This window comes from Oncorhynchus nerka, linkage group LG18, assembly GCF_034236695.1.
Source record: "Oncorhynchus nerka isolate Pitt River linkage group LG18, Oner_Uvic_2.0, whole genome shotgun sequence".
Classification (NCBI taxonomy): Eukaryota; Metazoa; Chordata; class Actinopteri; order Salmoniformes; family Salmonidae; genus Oncorhynchus; species Oncorhynchus nerka.
Genome location: NC_088413.1, coordinates 8,994,776 through 9,011,179, shown reverse-complemented (window position 1 = coordinate 9,011,179; position 16,404 = coordinate 8,994,776). Strand labels below are relative to the sequence as shown.

At 49.7% G+C, this 16,404-nt stretch overlaps 1 protein-coding gene across 1 annotated transcript in view; it reads left to right on the top strand.

Annotated features, from left to right (window-relative positions):
- Positions 1 to 15,544, top strand: part of LOC135561991 (uncharacterized) — a 54,546-nt gene extending 39,002 nt beyond the window's left edge. The window contains exons 16-17 of the mRNA XM_065004527.1: positions 11,539 to 11,631; positions 14,057 to 15,544. Of these exons, the coding sequence (XP_064860599.1) occupies positions 11,539 to 11,631; positions 14,057 to 14,302 (339 nt within the window). The 3' untranslated portion in view covers positions 14,303 to 15,544. The remainder of the gene's footprint in view (positions 1 to 11,538; positions 11,632 to 14,056) is intronic.
- Positions 15,545 to 16,404: the final 860 nt, after the last annotated feature.

Below are 16,404 nucleotides of genomic sequence, written 5' to 3'. Positions count from 1 at the left end.
AACCAGAACCAAGACAGGACACAGGGCAGCCGTTACATACAGGTGTTGAACCAGAACCAAGACAGGACACAGGGCAGCCGTTACATACAGGTGTTAGACCAGAACCAGAACCAAGACAGGACACAGGGCAGCCGTTACATACAGGTGTTAGACCAGAACCAGAACCAAGACAGGACACAGGGCAGCCGTTACATACAGGTGTCAGACCAGAACCAGAACCAAGACAGGACACAGGGCAGCCGTTACATACAGGTGTTAGACCAGAACCAGAACCAAGACAGGACACAGGGCAGCCGTTACATACAAGTGTTAGACCAGAACCAAGACAGGACACAGGGCAGCCGTTACATACAGGTGTTAGACCAGAACCAGAACCAAGACAGGACACAGGGCAGTAAACGGAACTCACTCAACTTTGTCATCTTTAGTCCCCTGAACTCTGTGACTTTAACCAGTCTGTAAGTTCTACGTAGAGAGAAAGAGAGAGACTGGCAAAGAGAGGGGGAGGATTGAGAAAACAGATGGGGAGAGATGGAGAGAGAGAGAGGGAGAGCGTGAGAGATGATGGAGGAGAATGAGGTGGCGATGATCTGCATTATTTAAACATGATGAAATATTCACCAAGTCAAGATGGTGGAGAAACAACCACTTAAGTCTCCAGTTTGGTTTAGTTCTCTCTCTGTGGGAACGCGTGTTATGTTGCACAACTGCCTCTGACGCACGGGGGCTGCTCTGTGACGACGCTTTAGAAAAGTGTTAACGGGGAAAGAAAAACCTTCCTCCACACGTTAAGGTGGAGAGAGATGGGGTGAGGTGACGAGAGTTGGGTTAAGGTGACGAGAGTTGGGTTAAGGTGGAGAGAGGTGGGTTGAGGTGGTGGAGAGAGGTGGAGAGAGGTGGGTTAAGGTGGAGAGAAGTGGGTTGAGGTGGAGAGAGGTGGGTTGAGGTGGAGAGAGGTGGGTTGAGTTGGAGAGAGGTGGGTTGAGTTGGAGAGAGGTGGGTTGAGGTGGAGAGAGGTGGGTTGAGGTGGAGAGAGGTGGGTTGAGGTGGAGAGAGTGGGTTGAGGTGGGTTAAGGTGGAGAGAGGTGGGTTGAGGTGGAGAGAGGTGGGTTGAGGTGGAGAGAGGTGGAGAGAGGTGGGTTGAGGTGGAGAGAGGTGGGTTGAGGTGGAGAGGTGGAGAGGTGGATTGAGGTGAAGAGAGGTGGAGAGAGGTGGGTTGAGGTGGGTTGAGGTGGAGAGAGGTGGAGAGAGATGGGGTGAGGTGGGTTAAGGTGGAGAGGGTGGGTTAAGGTGGGGAGAGGTGGGTTGAGGTGAAGAGAGGTGGAGAGAGGTGGGTTGAGGTGGAGAGGTGGGTTGAGGTGGAGAGGTGGAGAGAGGTGGGGTGAGGTGGGTTAAGGTGGAGAGAGGTGGGTTAAGGTGGGGAGAGGTGGGTTGAGGTGGAGAGAGGTGGGTTGAGGTGAAGAGAGGTGGAGAGAGGTGGGTTGAGGTGGAGAGAGGTGGGTTGAGGTGGAGAGGTGGAGAGAGGTGGGTTGAGGTGGAGAGGTGGAGAGAGGTGGGGTGAGGTGGGTTAAGGTGGAGAGAGGTGGGTTAAGGTGGGGAGAGGTGGGTTGAGGTGGAGAGAGGTGGGTTGAGGTGGAGAGAGGTGGAGAGAGGTGGGTTGAGGTAGAGAGAGATGGGTTGAGGTGGAGAGAGATGGGGTGAGGTGGGGAGAGGTGGGTTGAGGTGGAGAGAGATGGGTTGAGGTGGAGAGAGATGGGGTGAGGTGGGGAGAGGTGGGTTGAGGTGGAGAGAGATGGGTTGAGGTGGAGAGAGGTGGGGTGAGGTGGAGAGAGGTGGGTTGAGGTGGAGAGAGGTGGAGAGAGGTGGGTTGAGGTGGAGAGAGATGGGGTGAGGTGGAGAGAGGTGGGTTGAGGTGGAGAGAGGTGGGTTGAGGTGGAGAGAGGTGGGTTGAGGTGGAGAGAGGTGGGGTGAGGTGGAGAGAGGTGGGTTGAGGTGGAGAGAGGTGGGTTGAGGTGGAGAGAGATGGGTTGAGGTGGAGAGAGATGGGGTGAGGTGGAGAGAGGTGGGTTGAGGTGGAGAGAGGTGGAGAGAGGTGGGTTGAGGTGGAGAGGTGGAGAGAGATGGGGTGAGGTGGGTTAAGGTGGAGAGAGGTGGGTTGAGGTGGAGAGAGGTGGGTTGAGGTGGAGAGAGGTGGAGAGAGGTGGGTTGAGGTGGGTTGAGGTGGAGAGAGGTGGAGAGAGATGGGGTGAGGTGGGTTAAGGTGGAGAGAGGTGGGTTAAGGTGGGGAGAGGTGGGTTGAGGTGAAGAGAGGTGGAGAGAGGTGGGTTGAGGTGGAGAGAGGTGGGTTGAGGTGGAGAGGTGGAGAGAGGTGGGGTGAGGTGGGTTAAGGTGGAGAGAGGTGGGTTAAGGTGGGGAGAGGTGGGTTGAGGTGGAGAGAGGTGGGTTGAGGTGGAGAGAGGTGGAGAGAGGTGGGTTGAGGTGGAGAGAGATGGGGTGAGGTGGGGAGAGGTGGGTTGAGGTGGAGAGAGATGGGTTGAGGTGGAGAGAGGTGGGGTGAGGTGGAGAGAGGTGGGTTGAGGTGGAGAGAGGTGGAGAGAGGTGGGTTGAGGTGGAGAGAGATGGGGTGAGGTGGAGAGAGGTGGGTTGAGGTGGAGAGAGGTGGGTTGAGGTGGAGAGAGGTGGGTTGAGGTGGAGAGAGGTGGGTTGAGGTGGAGAGAGTGGGTTGAGGTGGAGAGAGGTGGGTTGAGGTGGAGAGAGATGGGTTGAGGTGGAGAGAGATGGGGTGAGGTGGAGAGAGGTGGGTTGAGGTGGAGAGAGGTGGAGAGAGGTGGGTTGAGGTGGAGAGAGGTGGAGAGAGATGGGGTGAGGTGGGTTAAGGTGGAGAGAGGTGGGTTGAGGTGGAGAGAGGTGGAGAGAGGTGGGTTGAGGTGGAGAGAGGTGGAGAGAGATGGGGTGAGGTGGGTTAAGGTGGAGAGAGGTGGGTTGAGGTGGAGAGAGGTGGGTTGAGGTGGAGAGAGGTGGAGAGAGGTGGGTTGAGGTGGAGAGAGGTGGGTTGAGGTGGGTTGAGGTGGAGAGAGGTGGAGAGAGATGGGGTGAGGTGGAGAGAGATGAGGTGGGTTGAGGGAGAGAGGTGGGGAGAGGTGGGGTGAGGTGGAGAGAAGTGGGGTGAGGTGACGAGAGTTGGGTTAAGGTGGAGAGAGAGGGAGAGAGGTGGGTTGAGGTATGGAGAGGTGGGTTGAGGTGGAGAGAGGTGGGTTGAGGTGGGTTGAGGTGGAGAGAGGTGGAGAGAGATGGGGTGAGGTGGGTTAAGGTGGAGAGAGGTGGGTTGAGGTGGAGAGAGGTGGGTTGAGGTGGAGAGAGGTGGGTTGAGGTGGAGAGAGGTGGAGAGAGATGGGGTGAGGTGGGTTGAGGTGGAGAGAGATGGGGTGAGGTGGGTTGAGGTGGAGAGAGATGGGGTGAGGTGACGAGAGTTGGGTTAAGGTGGAGAGAGGGGAGAGAGGTGGGTTGAGGTGGGGAGAGGTGGGTTGAGATGGGGAGAGGTGGGTTGAGGGAGAGAGGTGGGGAGAGGTGGGTTGAGGTGGAGAGAGATGAGGTGGGTTGAGGGAGAGAGGTGGGGAGAGGTGGGGTGAGGTGGAGAGAAGTGGGGTGAGGTGACGAGAGTTGGGTTAAGGTGGAGAGAGAGGGGAGAGGTGGGTTGAGGTGGGGAGAGGTGGGTTGAGTTGGAGAGAGGTGGGTTGAGTTGGAGAGAGGTGGGTTGAGTTGGAGAGAGGTGGGTTGAGGTGGAGAGAGGTGGGTTGAGTTGGAGAGAGGTGGGTTGAGGTGGAGAGGGTGGAGAGAGATGGGGTGAGGTGGGTTGAGGTGGAGAGAGATGGGGTGAGGTGGGTTGAGGTGGAGAGAGATGGGGTGAGGTGACGAGAGTTGGGTTAAGGTGGAGAGAGAGGGAGAGAGGTGGGTTGAGGTGGGGAGAGGTGGGTTGAGATGGGGAGAGGTGGGTTGAGGGAGAGAGGTGGGGGAGAGGTGGGTTGAGGTGGAGAGAGATGAGGTGGGTTGAGGGAGAGAGGTGGGGAGAGGTGGGGTGAGGTGGAGAGAAGTGGGGTGAGGTGACGAGAGTTGGGTTAAGGTGGAGAGAGAGGGAGAGAGGTGGGTTGAGGTGGGGAGAGGTGGGTTGAGTTGGAGAGAGGTGGGTTGAGTTGGAGAGAGGTGGGTTGAGGTGGAGAGAGGTGGGTTGAGTTGGAGAGAGGTGGGTTGAGGTGGAGAGAGGTGGAGAGAGGTGGGTTGAGGTGGAGAGAGGTGGGTTGAGGTGGGTTGAGGTGGGTTAAGGTGGAGAGAGGTGGAGAGAGGTGGGTTGAGGTGGAGAGGTGGATTGAGGTGGAGAGAGGTGGAGAGAGGTGGGTTGAAGTGGAGAGAGGTGGGTTGAGGTGGAGAGGTGGAGAGAGATGGGGTGAGGTGGGTTAAGGTGGAGAGGGTGGGTTAAGGTGGGGAGAGGTGGGTTGAGGTGAAGAGAGGTGGAGAGAGGTGGGTTGAGGTGGAGAGGTGGGGTGAGGTGGGTTAAGGTGGAGAGAGGTGGGTTAAGGTGGGGAGAGGTGGGTTGAGGTGGAGAGAGTTGGGTTGAGGTGGAGAGAGTTGGGTTGAGGTGGAGAGAGGTGGAGAGAGGTGGGTTGAGGTGGAGAGAGATGGGGTGAGGTGGAGAGAGGTGGGTTGAGGTGGAGAGAGGTGGGTTGAGGTGGAGAGAGGTGGAGAGAGATGGGGTGAGGTGGGTTAAGGTGGAGAGAGGTGGGTTGAGGTGGAGAGAGGTGGGTTGAGGTGGGTTGAGGTGGAGAGAGGTGGAGAGAGATGGGGTGAGGTGGGTTAAGGTGGAGAGAGGTGGGTTAAGGTGGGGAGAGGTGGGTTGAGGTGGAGAGAGGTGGGTTGATGTGGAGAGAGGTGGAGAGAGGTGGGTTGAGGTGGAGAGAGATGGGTTGAGGTGGAGAGAGATGGGGTGAGGTGGGGAGAGGTGGGTTGAGGTGGAGAGAGATGGGGTGAGGTGGAGAGAGGTGGGTTGAGGTGGAGAGAGGTGGGGTGAGGTGGAGAGAGGTGGGTTGAGGTGGAGAGAGGTGGGTTGAGGTGGAGAGAGATGGGTTGAGGTGGAGAGAGATGGGGTGAGGTGGGTTGAGGTGGAGAGAGATGGGGTGAGGTGGAGAGAGGTGGGTTGAGGTGGAGAGAGGTGGGTTGAGGTGGAGAGAGGTGGGTTGAGGTGGAGAGAGGTGGGTTGAGGTGGAGAGAGATGGGGTGAGGTGGAGAGAGATGGGGTGAGGTGGAGAGAGGTGGGTTGAGGTGGAGAGAGGTGGAGAGAGGTGGGTTGAGGTGGAGAGAGGTGGAGAGAGATGGGGTGAGGTGGGTTAAGGTGGAGAGAGGTGGGTTGAGGTGGAGAGAGGTGGAGAGAGATGAGGTGGGTTAAGGTGGAGAGAGGTGGGTTGAGGTGGAGAGAGGTGGGTTGAGGTGGAGAGAGGTGGGTTGAGGTGGAGAGAGGTGGGTTGAGGTGGAGAGAGGTGGGTTGAGGTGGAGAGAGGTGGGTTGAGGTGGAGAGAGATGGGGTGAGGTGGGTTGAGGTGGAGAGAGATGGGGTGAGATGACGAGAGTTGGGTTAAGGTGGAGAGAGGTGGGTTGAGGTGGGGAGAGGTGGGTTGAGGTGGGGAGAGTGGGTTGAGGTGGCGAGAGGTGGGTTGAGGTGGCGAGAGGTGGGTTGAGGTGGCGAGAGATGGGTTGAGGTGGGGTTGAGGTGGAGAGAGGTGGGGTTGAGGTGGGTTGAGGTGGGGAGAGGTGGGTTGAGGTGGAGAGAGGTGGGTTGAGATGGGGTGAGGTGGAGAGAAGTGGGGTGAGATGACGAGAGTTGGGTTAAGGTGGAGAGAGGTGGGTTGAGGTGGGGAGAGGTGGGTTGAGGTGGGGAGAGGTGGGTTGAGGTGGCGAGGTGGGTTGAGGTGGCGAGAGGTGGGTTGAGGTGGCGAGAGGTGGGTTGAGGTGGAGAGAGGTGGGTTGAGGTGGAGAGAGGTGGGTTGAGGTGGAGAGAGATGGGTTGGGGTGGAGAGAGGTGGGTTAAGGTGGATAGCGGTGAGGTGAGTTGGATTAAGGTGGAGAGAGATGGGTTGAGGTGGAGAGAGATGGGTTGAGGTGGAGTTTGGTTGAGTTGGAGAGAGGTGGGTTGAGGTGGAGAGAGATGGGTTGAGGTGGAGAGAGATGGGTTGAGGTGGAGAGAGATGGGTTGAGGTGGGGTTGAGGTGGAGAGAGGTGGGGTTGAGGTGGAGAGAGGTGGGGTTGAGGTGGAGAGAGGTGGGGTTGAGGTGGGTTGAGGTGGGTTGAGGTGGCGAGAGGTGGGTTGAGGTGGAGAGAGGTGGGTTGAGGTGGAGAGAGGTGGAGAGAGATGGGGTGAGGTGGGTTGAGGTGGAGAGAGATGGGGTGAGGTGGGTTGAGGTGGAGAGAGATGGGGTGAGGTGACGAGAGTTGGGTTAAGGTGGAGAGAGAGGGAGAGAGGTGGGTTGAGGTGGGGAGAGGTGGGTTGAGATGGGGAGAGGTGGGTTGAGGGAGAGAGGTGGGGAGAGGTGGGTTGAGGTGGAGAGAGATGAGGTGGGTTGAGGGAGAGAGGTGGGGAGAGGTGGGGTGAGGTGGAGAGAAGTGGGGTGAGGTGACGAGAGTTGGGTTAAGGTGGAGAGAGAGGGAGAGAGGTGGGTTGAGGTGGGGAGAGGTGGGTTGAGTTGGAGAGAGGTGGGTTGAGTTGGAGAGAGGTGGGTTGAGGTGGAGAGAGGTGGGTTGAGTTGGAGAGAGGTGGGTTGAGGTGGAGAGAGGTGGGTTGAGGTGGAGAGAGGTGGGTTGAGGTGGAGAGAGGTGGGTTGAGGTGGGTTAAGGTGGAGAGAGGTGGAGAGAGGTGGGTTGAGGTGGAGAGGTGGATTGAGGTGGAGAGAGGTGGAGAGAGGTGGGTTGAAGTGGAGAGAGGTGGGTTGAGGTGGAGAGGTGGAGAGAGATGGGGTGAGGTGGGTTAAGGTGGAGAGAGGTGGGTTAAGGTGGGGAGAGGTGGGTTGAGGTGAAGAGAGGTGGAGAGAGGTGGGTTGAGGTGGAGAGAGGTGGGTTGAGGTGGAGAGGTGGGGTGAGGTGGGTTAAGGTGGAGAGAGGTGGGTTAAGGTGGGGAGAGGTGGGTTGAGGTGGAGAGAGTTGGGTTGAGGTGGAGAGAGGTGGAGAGAGGTGGGTTGAGGTGGAGAGAGATGGGTTGAGGTGGAGAGAGATGGGGTGAGGTGGAGAGAGGTGGGTTGAGGTGGAGAGAGGTGGAGAGAGGTGGGTTGAGGTGGAGAGAGGTGGAGAGAGATGGGGTGAGGTGGGTTAAGGTGGAGAGAGGTGGGTTGAGGTGGAGAGAGGTGGGTTGAGGTGGAGAGAGGTGGAGAGAGGTGGAGAGAGGTGGGTTGAGGTGGGTTGAGGTGGAGAGAGGTGGAGAGAGATGGGGTGAGGTGGGTTAAGGTGGGGAGAGGTGGGTTGAGGTGGAGAGAGGTGGGTTGATGTGGAGAGAGGTGGAGAGAGGTGGGTTGAGGTGGAGAGAGATGGGTTGAGGTGGAGAGAGATGGGGTGAGGTGGGGAGAGGTGGGTTGAGGTGGAGAGAGATGGGGTGAGGTGGAGAGAGGTGGGTTGAGGTGGAGAGAGGTGGGGTGAGGTGGAGAGAGGTGGGTTGAGGTGGAGAGAGGTGGGTTGAGGTGGAGAGAGATGGGTTGAGGTGGAGAGAGATGGGGTGAGGTGGGTTGAGGTGGAGAGAGATGGGGTGAGGTGGAGAGAGGTGGGTTGAGGTGGAGAGAGGTGGGTTGAGGTGGAGAGAGGTGGGTTGAGGTGGAGAGAGGTGGGTTGAGGTGGAGAGAGGTGGGTTGAGGTGGAGAGAGGTGGGTTGAGGTGGAGAGAGATGGGGTGAGGTGGAGAGAGGTGGGTTGAGGTGGAGAGAGGTGGAGAGAGGTGGGTTGAGGTGGAGAGAGGTGGAGAGAGATGGGGTGAGGTGGGTTAAGGTGGAGAGAGGTGGGTTGAGGTGGAGAGAGGTGGGTTGAGGTGGAGAGAGGTGGAGAGAGATGAGGTGGGTTAAGGTGGAGAGAGGTGGGTTGAGGTGGAGAGAGGTGGGTTGAGGTGGAGAGAGGTGGGTTGAGGTGTAGAGAGGTGGGTTGAGGTGGAGAGAGGTGGGTTGAGGTGGAGAGAGGTGGGTTGAGGTGGAGAGAGGTGGGTTGAGGTGGAGAGAGTGGGTTGAGGTGGAGAGAGATGGGGTGAGGTGGGTTGAGGTGGAGAGAGATGGGGTGAGATGACGAGAGTTGGGATAAGGTGGAGAGAGGTGGGTTGAGGTGGGGAGAGGTGGGTTGAGGTGGGGAGAGGTGGGTTGAGGTGGCGAGAGGTGGGTTGAGGTGGCGAGAGGTGGGTTGAGGTGGCGAGAGATGGGTTGAGGTGGGGTTGAGGTGGAGAGAGGTGGGGTTGAGGTGGGTTGAGGTGGGGAGAGGTGGGTTGAGGTGGAGAGAGGTGGGTTGAGATGGGGTGAGGTGGAGAGAAGTGGGGTGAGATGACGAGAGTTCGGTTAAGGTGGAGAGAGGTGGGTTGAGGTGGGTTGAGGTGGGGAGAGGTGGGGAGAGGTGGGGAGAGGTGGGTTGAGGTGGCGAGAGGTGGGTTGAGGTGGCGAGAGGTGGGTTGAGGTGGCGAGAGGTGGGTTGAGGTGGAGAGAGGTGGAGAGAGGTGGAGAGAGGTGGGTTGAGGTGGAGAGAGGTGGGTTGAGGTGGAGAGAGGTGGGTTGAGGTGGAGAGAGATGGGTTGGGGTGGAGAGAGGTGGGTTAAGGTGGATAGCGGTGAGGTGACGAGAGTTGGATTAAGGTGGAGAGAGATGGGTTGAGGTGGAGAGAGATGGGTTGAGGTGGAGTTTGGTTGAGTTGGAGAGAGGTGGGTTGAGGTGGAGAGAGATGGGTTGAGGTGGAGAGAGATGGGTTGAGGTGGAGAGAGATGGGTTGAGGTGGAGAGAGATGGGTTGAGGTGGGGTTGAGGTGGAGAGAGGTGGGGTTGAGGTGGAGAGAGGTGGAGAGAGGTGGGGTTGAGGTGGGTTGAGGTGGGTTGAGGTGGCGAGAGGTGGGTTGATGTGGGTTGAGGTGGCGAGAGGTGGGTTGAGGTGTCGAGAGGTGGGTTGAGGTGGCGAGAGGTGGGTTGAGGTGGATAGAGATGGGTTGAGGTGGATAGAGATTGGTTGAGGTGGAGAGAGATGGGTTGAGGTGACGGTTATGTTGGCGAGAGAGGTGGAGAGAGGTGGGTTGAGGTGGAGAGAGAGGTGGGTTAAGGTGGAGATATGGGTTAAGGTGCAGAGGTGGTTTGAGGTGGGTTAAGGTGGAGAGAGGTGGGTTGAGGTGGAGAGAGGTGGGTTGAGGTGGGTTATGGTGGAGAGAGAGGTGGGTTAAGGTGGAGAGAGAGGTGGGTTAAGGTGGAGAGAGAGGTGGGTTAAGGTATGCCTAAACCACTCTGATGCAGGTGCTGCTCAGTAATGCCAGATGAGAGGTTTTATCATGTGTAAATTGTCCCTTTTAATAGCTTTGATGGGTAGATGGAGGTTTAATCATATTTAATAACTGATGGGTAGATGGAGGTTTAATCATATTTAATAACTGATGGGTAGATGGAGGTTTAATCATATTTAATAACTGATAGGTAGATGGTTTAATCATATTTAATAACTTTAATGGATAGATGGAGGTTTAATCATATTTAATAACTGATGGGTAGATGGAGGTTTAATCATATTTAATAACTGATGGGTAGATGGAGGTTTAATCATATTTAATAACTGATGGGTAGATGGAGGTTTAATCATATTTAATAACTTTAATGGATAGATGGAGGTTTAATCATATTTAATAACTGATGGGTAGATGGAGGTTTAATCATATTTAATAACTGATGGGTAGATGGAGGTTTAATCATATTTAATAACTGATGGGTAGATGGAGGTTTAATCATATTTAATAACTGATGGGTAGATGGAGGTTTAATCATATTTAATAACTGATGGGTAGATGGAGGTTTAATCATATTTAATATCTTTAATAGGTAGATGGAGGTTTAATCATATTTAATAACTGATGGGTAGATGGAGGTTTAATCATATTTAATAACTGATGGGTAGATGGAGGTTTAATCATATTTAATAACTGATGGGTAGATGGAGGTTTAATCATATTTAATAACTGATGGGTAGATGGAGGTTTAATCATATTTAATATCTTTAATGGATAGATGGAGGTTTAATCATATTTAATAACTGATGGGTAGATGGAGGTTTAATCATATTTAATAACTGATGGGTAGATGGAGGTTTAATCATATTTAATAACTGATGGGTAGATGGAGGTTTAATCATATTTAATAACTGATGGGTAGATGGAGGTTTAATCATATTTAATAACTTTAATGGATAGATGGAGGTTTAATCATATTTAATAACTGATGGGTAGATGGAGGTTTAATCATATTTAATAACTGATGGGTAGATGGAGGTTTAATCATATTTAATAACTGATGGGTAGATGGAGGTTTAATCATATTTAATAACTGATGGGTAGATGGAGGTTTAATCATATTTAATAACTGATGGGTAGATGGAGGTTTAATCATATTTAATAACTGATGGGTAGATGGAGGTTTAATCATATTTAATAACTTTAATGGGTAGATGGAGGTTTAATCATATTTAATAACTGATGGGTAGATGGAGGTTTAATCATATTTAATAACTGATGGGTAGATGGAGGTTTAATCATATTTAATAACTGATGGGTAGATGGAGGTTTAATCATATTTAATAACTGATGGGTAGATGGAGGTTTAATCATATTTAATAACTTTAATGGATAGATGGAGGTTTAATCATATTTAATAACTGATGGGTAGATGGAGATGGAGGTTTAATCATATTTAATAACTGATGGGTAGATGGAGGTTTAATCATATTTAATAACTGATGGGTAGATGGAGGTTTAATCATATTTAATAACTGATGGGTAGATGGAGGTTTAATCATATTTAATAACTGATGGGTAGATGGAGGTTTAATCATATTTAATAACTTTAATGGATAGATGGAGGTTTAATCATATTTAATAACTGATGGGTAGATGGAGGTTTAATCATATTTAATAACTGATGGGTAGATGGAGGTTTAATCATATTTAATATCTTTAATAGGTAGATGGAGGTTTAATCATATTTAATAACTTTAATAGGTAGATGGAGGTTTAATCATATTTAATAACTTTAATAGGTAGATGGATAGACAGGAGGTTTAATAGCTTTGATATTAACTTAACATTAGTATTAAGTAGTGGTCAGATATTAAATAAACATTCCATCTAACCATGAGGAAGAGTGTGTAGAAATATATCACATTTAGGGACAGAAACTGAATATAACTGGATTATATAATGTCCACAGAATAAATTGATGTGAATTAATAAGTGTGTGTGTGTGTGTGTGTGTGTGTGTGTGTGTGTGTGTGTGTGTGTGTGTGTGGTTTCCCAGGTGGAGTTTGAGGATGGTTCCCAGGTGGTAGCTAAGCGAGAGGATGTCTATACTCTGGATGAAGACCTTCCCAAAAAGGTGAAAGGGCGACTCGTAAGTACTGTACTCGCTAAACATCTACTGGCCTGTGTGGTTCTGTATTGTTTATAGTGTGATGTGATGCTATTATACACTACATGACCAAAAGTATGTGGATAGATATAGATATATACTATACTAGACTGTATAGACTCTGATCTATATACTATAATAGACTGACTGTATATACTATACTAGACTGACTGTATCTACTATACTAGACTGACTGTATGGACTCTGATCTATATACTATACTAGACTGACTGTCTACTGTACTAGACTGACTGTATCTACTAGACTGACTGTATCTACTATACTAGACTGACTGTATGGACTCTGATCTATATACTATACTAGACTGACTGTATCTACTATACTAGACTGACTGTATCTACTGTACTAGACTGACTGTATCTACTATACTAGACTGACTGTATGGACTCTGATCTATATACTATACTAGACTGACTGTATCTACTATACTAGACTGACTGTATCTACTGTACTAGACTGACTGTATCTATTATACTAGACTGACTGTATCTATTATACTAGACTGACTGTATATACTATACTAGACTGACTATGGACTCTGATCTATATACTATACTTGACTCACTGTATGTACTGATCTACAGTGGGGCAAAAAAGTATTTAGTCAGCCACCAATTGTGCAAGTTCTCCCACTTAAAAATATGAGAGAGGCCTGTAATTTTCATCACAGGTCCACTTCAACTATGACAGACAAAATTAGAAAAAAAATCCAGAAAATCACATTGTAGGATTTTTAATTAATTTATTTGCAAATTATGGTGGAAAATAAGTATTTGGTCACCTACAAACAAGCAGGATTTCTGGCTCTCACAGACCTGTAACTTCTTCGTTAAGAGGCTCCTCTGTCCTCTACTCGTTACCTGTATTAATGGCACCTATTTGAACTTGTTATCAGTATAAAAGAAAACTGTCCACAACCTCAAACAGTCACACTCCAAACTCCACCATGGCCAAGACCAAAGAGCTGTCAAAGGACACCATACTAGACTGACCGTATCTACTAGACTAGACTGACTGTATATACTATACTAGACTGACTGTATGGACTCTGATCTATATACTATACTAGACTGACTGTATGGACTCTGATCTATATACTATACTACTAGACTGTATATACTATACTACTAGACTGACTGTATGGACTCGGATCTATATACTATACTGACTGTATATACTATACTACTATACTAGACTGACTGTATGGACTCTGATCTATATACTATACTAGACTCACTATACTACTGTACTAGACTGACTGTATGGACTGATCTATCTACTATACTAGACTGACTGTATATACTAGACTGACTGTATCTACTATACTAGACTGACTGTATCTACTATACTAGACTGACTGTATCTACTATACTAGACTGACTGTATCTACTGTACTAGACTGACTGTATCTACTATACTAGACTGACTGTATCTATTATACTAGACTGACTGTATCTATTATACTAGACTGACTGTATCTATTATACTAGACTGACTGTATCTACTACACTAGACTGACTGTATCTACTATACTAGACTGACTGTATCTATTATACTAGACTGACTGTATCTATTATACTAGACTGACTGTATCTACTACACTAGACTGACTGTATCTATTATACTAGACTGACTGTATCTACTACACTAGACTGACTGTATCTACTATACTAGACTGACTGTATCTACTACACTAGACTGACTGTATCTACTACACTAGACTGACTGTATCTATTATACTAGACTGACTGTATATACTAGACTGACTGTATCTACTACACTAGACTGACTGTATCTACTATACTAGACTGACTGTATCTATTATACTAGACTGACTGTATCTACTACACTAGACTGACTGTATCTATTATACTAGACTGACTGTATCTACTACACTAGACTGACTGTATCTATTATACTAGACTGACTGTATCTACTACACTAGACTGACTGTATGGACTCTGATCTATGTACCACATTTGTACCTGTATGTTTATCTCCTCTCCTCTCTCTCCTCCCTCTCCTCTCTCTCTCCTCTCTCTCCTCTCTCTCTCCTCCCCTCTCCTCTCTCTCTCCTCCCTCTCCTCTCTCTCTTGTCCCTCTCCTCTCTCTCTCGTCCCTCTCCTCTCTCTCTCCTCCCCTCCTCTCTCTCTCTCCCTCCTCTCTCCTCTCTCTCTCCCTCCCTCTCCTCTCTCTCTCCTCCCTCTCCTTCTCTCCTCCCTCTCCTTCCTCTCCTCCCTCCCTCTCCTTCTCCATCTCCTTATCTCCTCTCTCCTCCCTCTCCTTCTCTCCTTATCTCCTCCCTCTCCTTATCTCCTCCCTCTCCTTCTCTCCTCTCTCCTCCCTTTCCTTCTCTCCTCCCTCTCCTCCATCTCCTTCTCTCCAGTCGACGGCCTCCAGCATGCGTTTCCAGGACGCCTTCTTCACGACCCAGGGAGAGAGGAAGAGACAGAGAACGCCCAACTCCCGTTTCCAGAAAGACTATGTGGCCCTCCCAGGCCTCCTTACCGCCAGCCAGAGCACATGGGAACCCCGCAGCCTAAAGGGAAATGATAGAGGGGGAGAGGTGGCTGGAGTGATGACAAATGAATGCACTGATGTATGTGTGCGTGGGTGTAGCTGTGGGATGTGAAGGTGTGTGTGTGTGTGTGTGTGTGTGTCGGGGGGGGGTAGGAAAGAGGGCTGGGCAGAGGACAGTTTTGATTGGACTGTATTGTCCTGAAGAAAGGTTATCATGTGTTGTGGTTACCCAGTGCTTTCTCATAAGGCAGGGAATTTAAAACAACAACTACAAATATTTGTCACCTGAGTTGCGTTTTTTTTTAATAATAAAAAGACAAAAACACGTTTTTCTTTGTATATTTACAAAAACAAAACGGAGCTTCTTTTTTTCTTCTTCTTTCTAAACAAGCCTACAATACAATGGAATCTGTTGTATCTACATGAGGATTTGGAATCTGTTGTATCTACATGAGGATTTGGAATCTGTTGTATCTACATGAGGATTCGGAATCTGTTGTATCTACATGAGGATTTGGAATCTGTTGTATCTACATGAGGATTTGGAATCTGTTGTATCTACATGAGGATTCGGAATCTGTTGTATCTACATGAGGATTCGGAATCTGTTGTATCTACATGAGGATTCGGAATCTGTTGTATCTACATGAGGATTCGGAATCTGTTGTATCTACATGAGGATTTGGAATCTGTTGTATCTACATGAGGATTTGGAATCTGTTGTATCTACATGAGGATTTGGAATCTGTTGTATCTACATGAGGATTTGGAATCTGCTGTATCTACATGAGGATTGATTTTTAATATGAATGCATCCCCAGTCCCAGCCTGTGTCCCAAATGGCATCCTATTCCCTATATACTGGGCCCTGGTTTGAAAGTAGTGCACTTCTATAAGGGAATAGGGTGCTATTTGGGAGGCTGTCCCAGTGTTTTCCCTCTCCGCATGTCAGCTGTCGTCTGCTACTTCTTCTCCTCGGCCGCGTCTCCATACTCTCAGAGCGGCTTCCTCTCCTCATGTCCTTGTATACTCGTCTCCTTTCCTTGTATCCTCCATTTCACACTGACCCGAAAGGACTGGACAGGTGAAGGCGAACACACGAAAGACATCGGCCGTTTTTGACGTTGCTTTAATTTGTCTGGGTCTTGATCAGATCAGTGCAGATTAAGTCGAGGGGTTGAGGAAAAAGGAGACGAGAAGAGGAAGCAACCAGAGTTGCTACTGTCGCTGTGTTGAATAAAAAACACGGTGATCTAATTATTTAATTTAATATTTGTATTTATTTTGGGGGCTTTCAAAAAAGTTAAAAATATTGCTAACTGCTGTAAGGAAAACAATAAATAATTTCCATGTCCTGCTTTGTTTGTTGTGATTTGACGAGGCAGGAGTGAGCGTGTTGTATAGGTAGAATGATTTGATGAGGCAGGAGTGAGCGTGTTGTATAGGTAGAATGATTTGATGAGGCAGGAGTGAGCGTGTTGTACAGGTAGAATGATTTGATGAGGCAGGAGTGAGCGTGTTGTACAGGTAGAATGATTTGATGAGGCAGGAGTGAGCGTGTTGTACAGGTAGAATGATTTGATGAGGCAGGAGTGAGCGTGTTGTACAGGTAGAATGATTTGATGAGGCAGGAGTGAGCGTGTTGTATAGGTAGAATGAATGATTTGGCGAGGCAGGAGTGAGCGTGTTGTATAGGTAGAATGAATGATTTGATGAGGCAGGAGTGAGCGTGTTGTTGTATAGGTAGAATGATTTGATGAGGCAGGAGTGAGCGTGTTGTATAGGTAGAATGAATGATTTGATGAGGCAGGAGTGAGCGTGTTGTTGTATAGGTAGAATGAATGATTTGACGAGGCAGGAGTGAGCGTGTTGTATAGGTAGAATGATTTGATGAGGCAGGAGTGAGCGTGTTGTATAGGTAGAATGAATGATTTGGCGAGGCAGGAGTGAGCGTGTTGTATAGGTAGAATGAATGATTTGGCGAGGCAGGAGTGAGCGTGTTGTATAGGTAGAATGAATGATTTGATGAGGCAGGAGTGAGCGTGTTGTATAGGTAGAATGATTTGATGAGGCAGGAGTAAGCGTGTTGTATAGGTAGAATGAATGATTTGATGAGGCAGGAGTGAGCGTGTTGTTGTATAGGTAGAATGATTTGATGAGGCAGGAGTGAGCGTGTTGTTGTATAGGTAGAATGAATGATTTGACGAGGCAGGA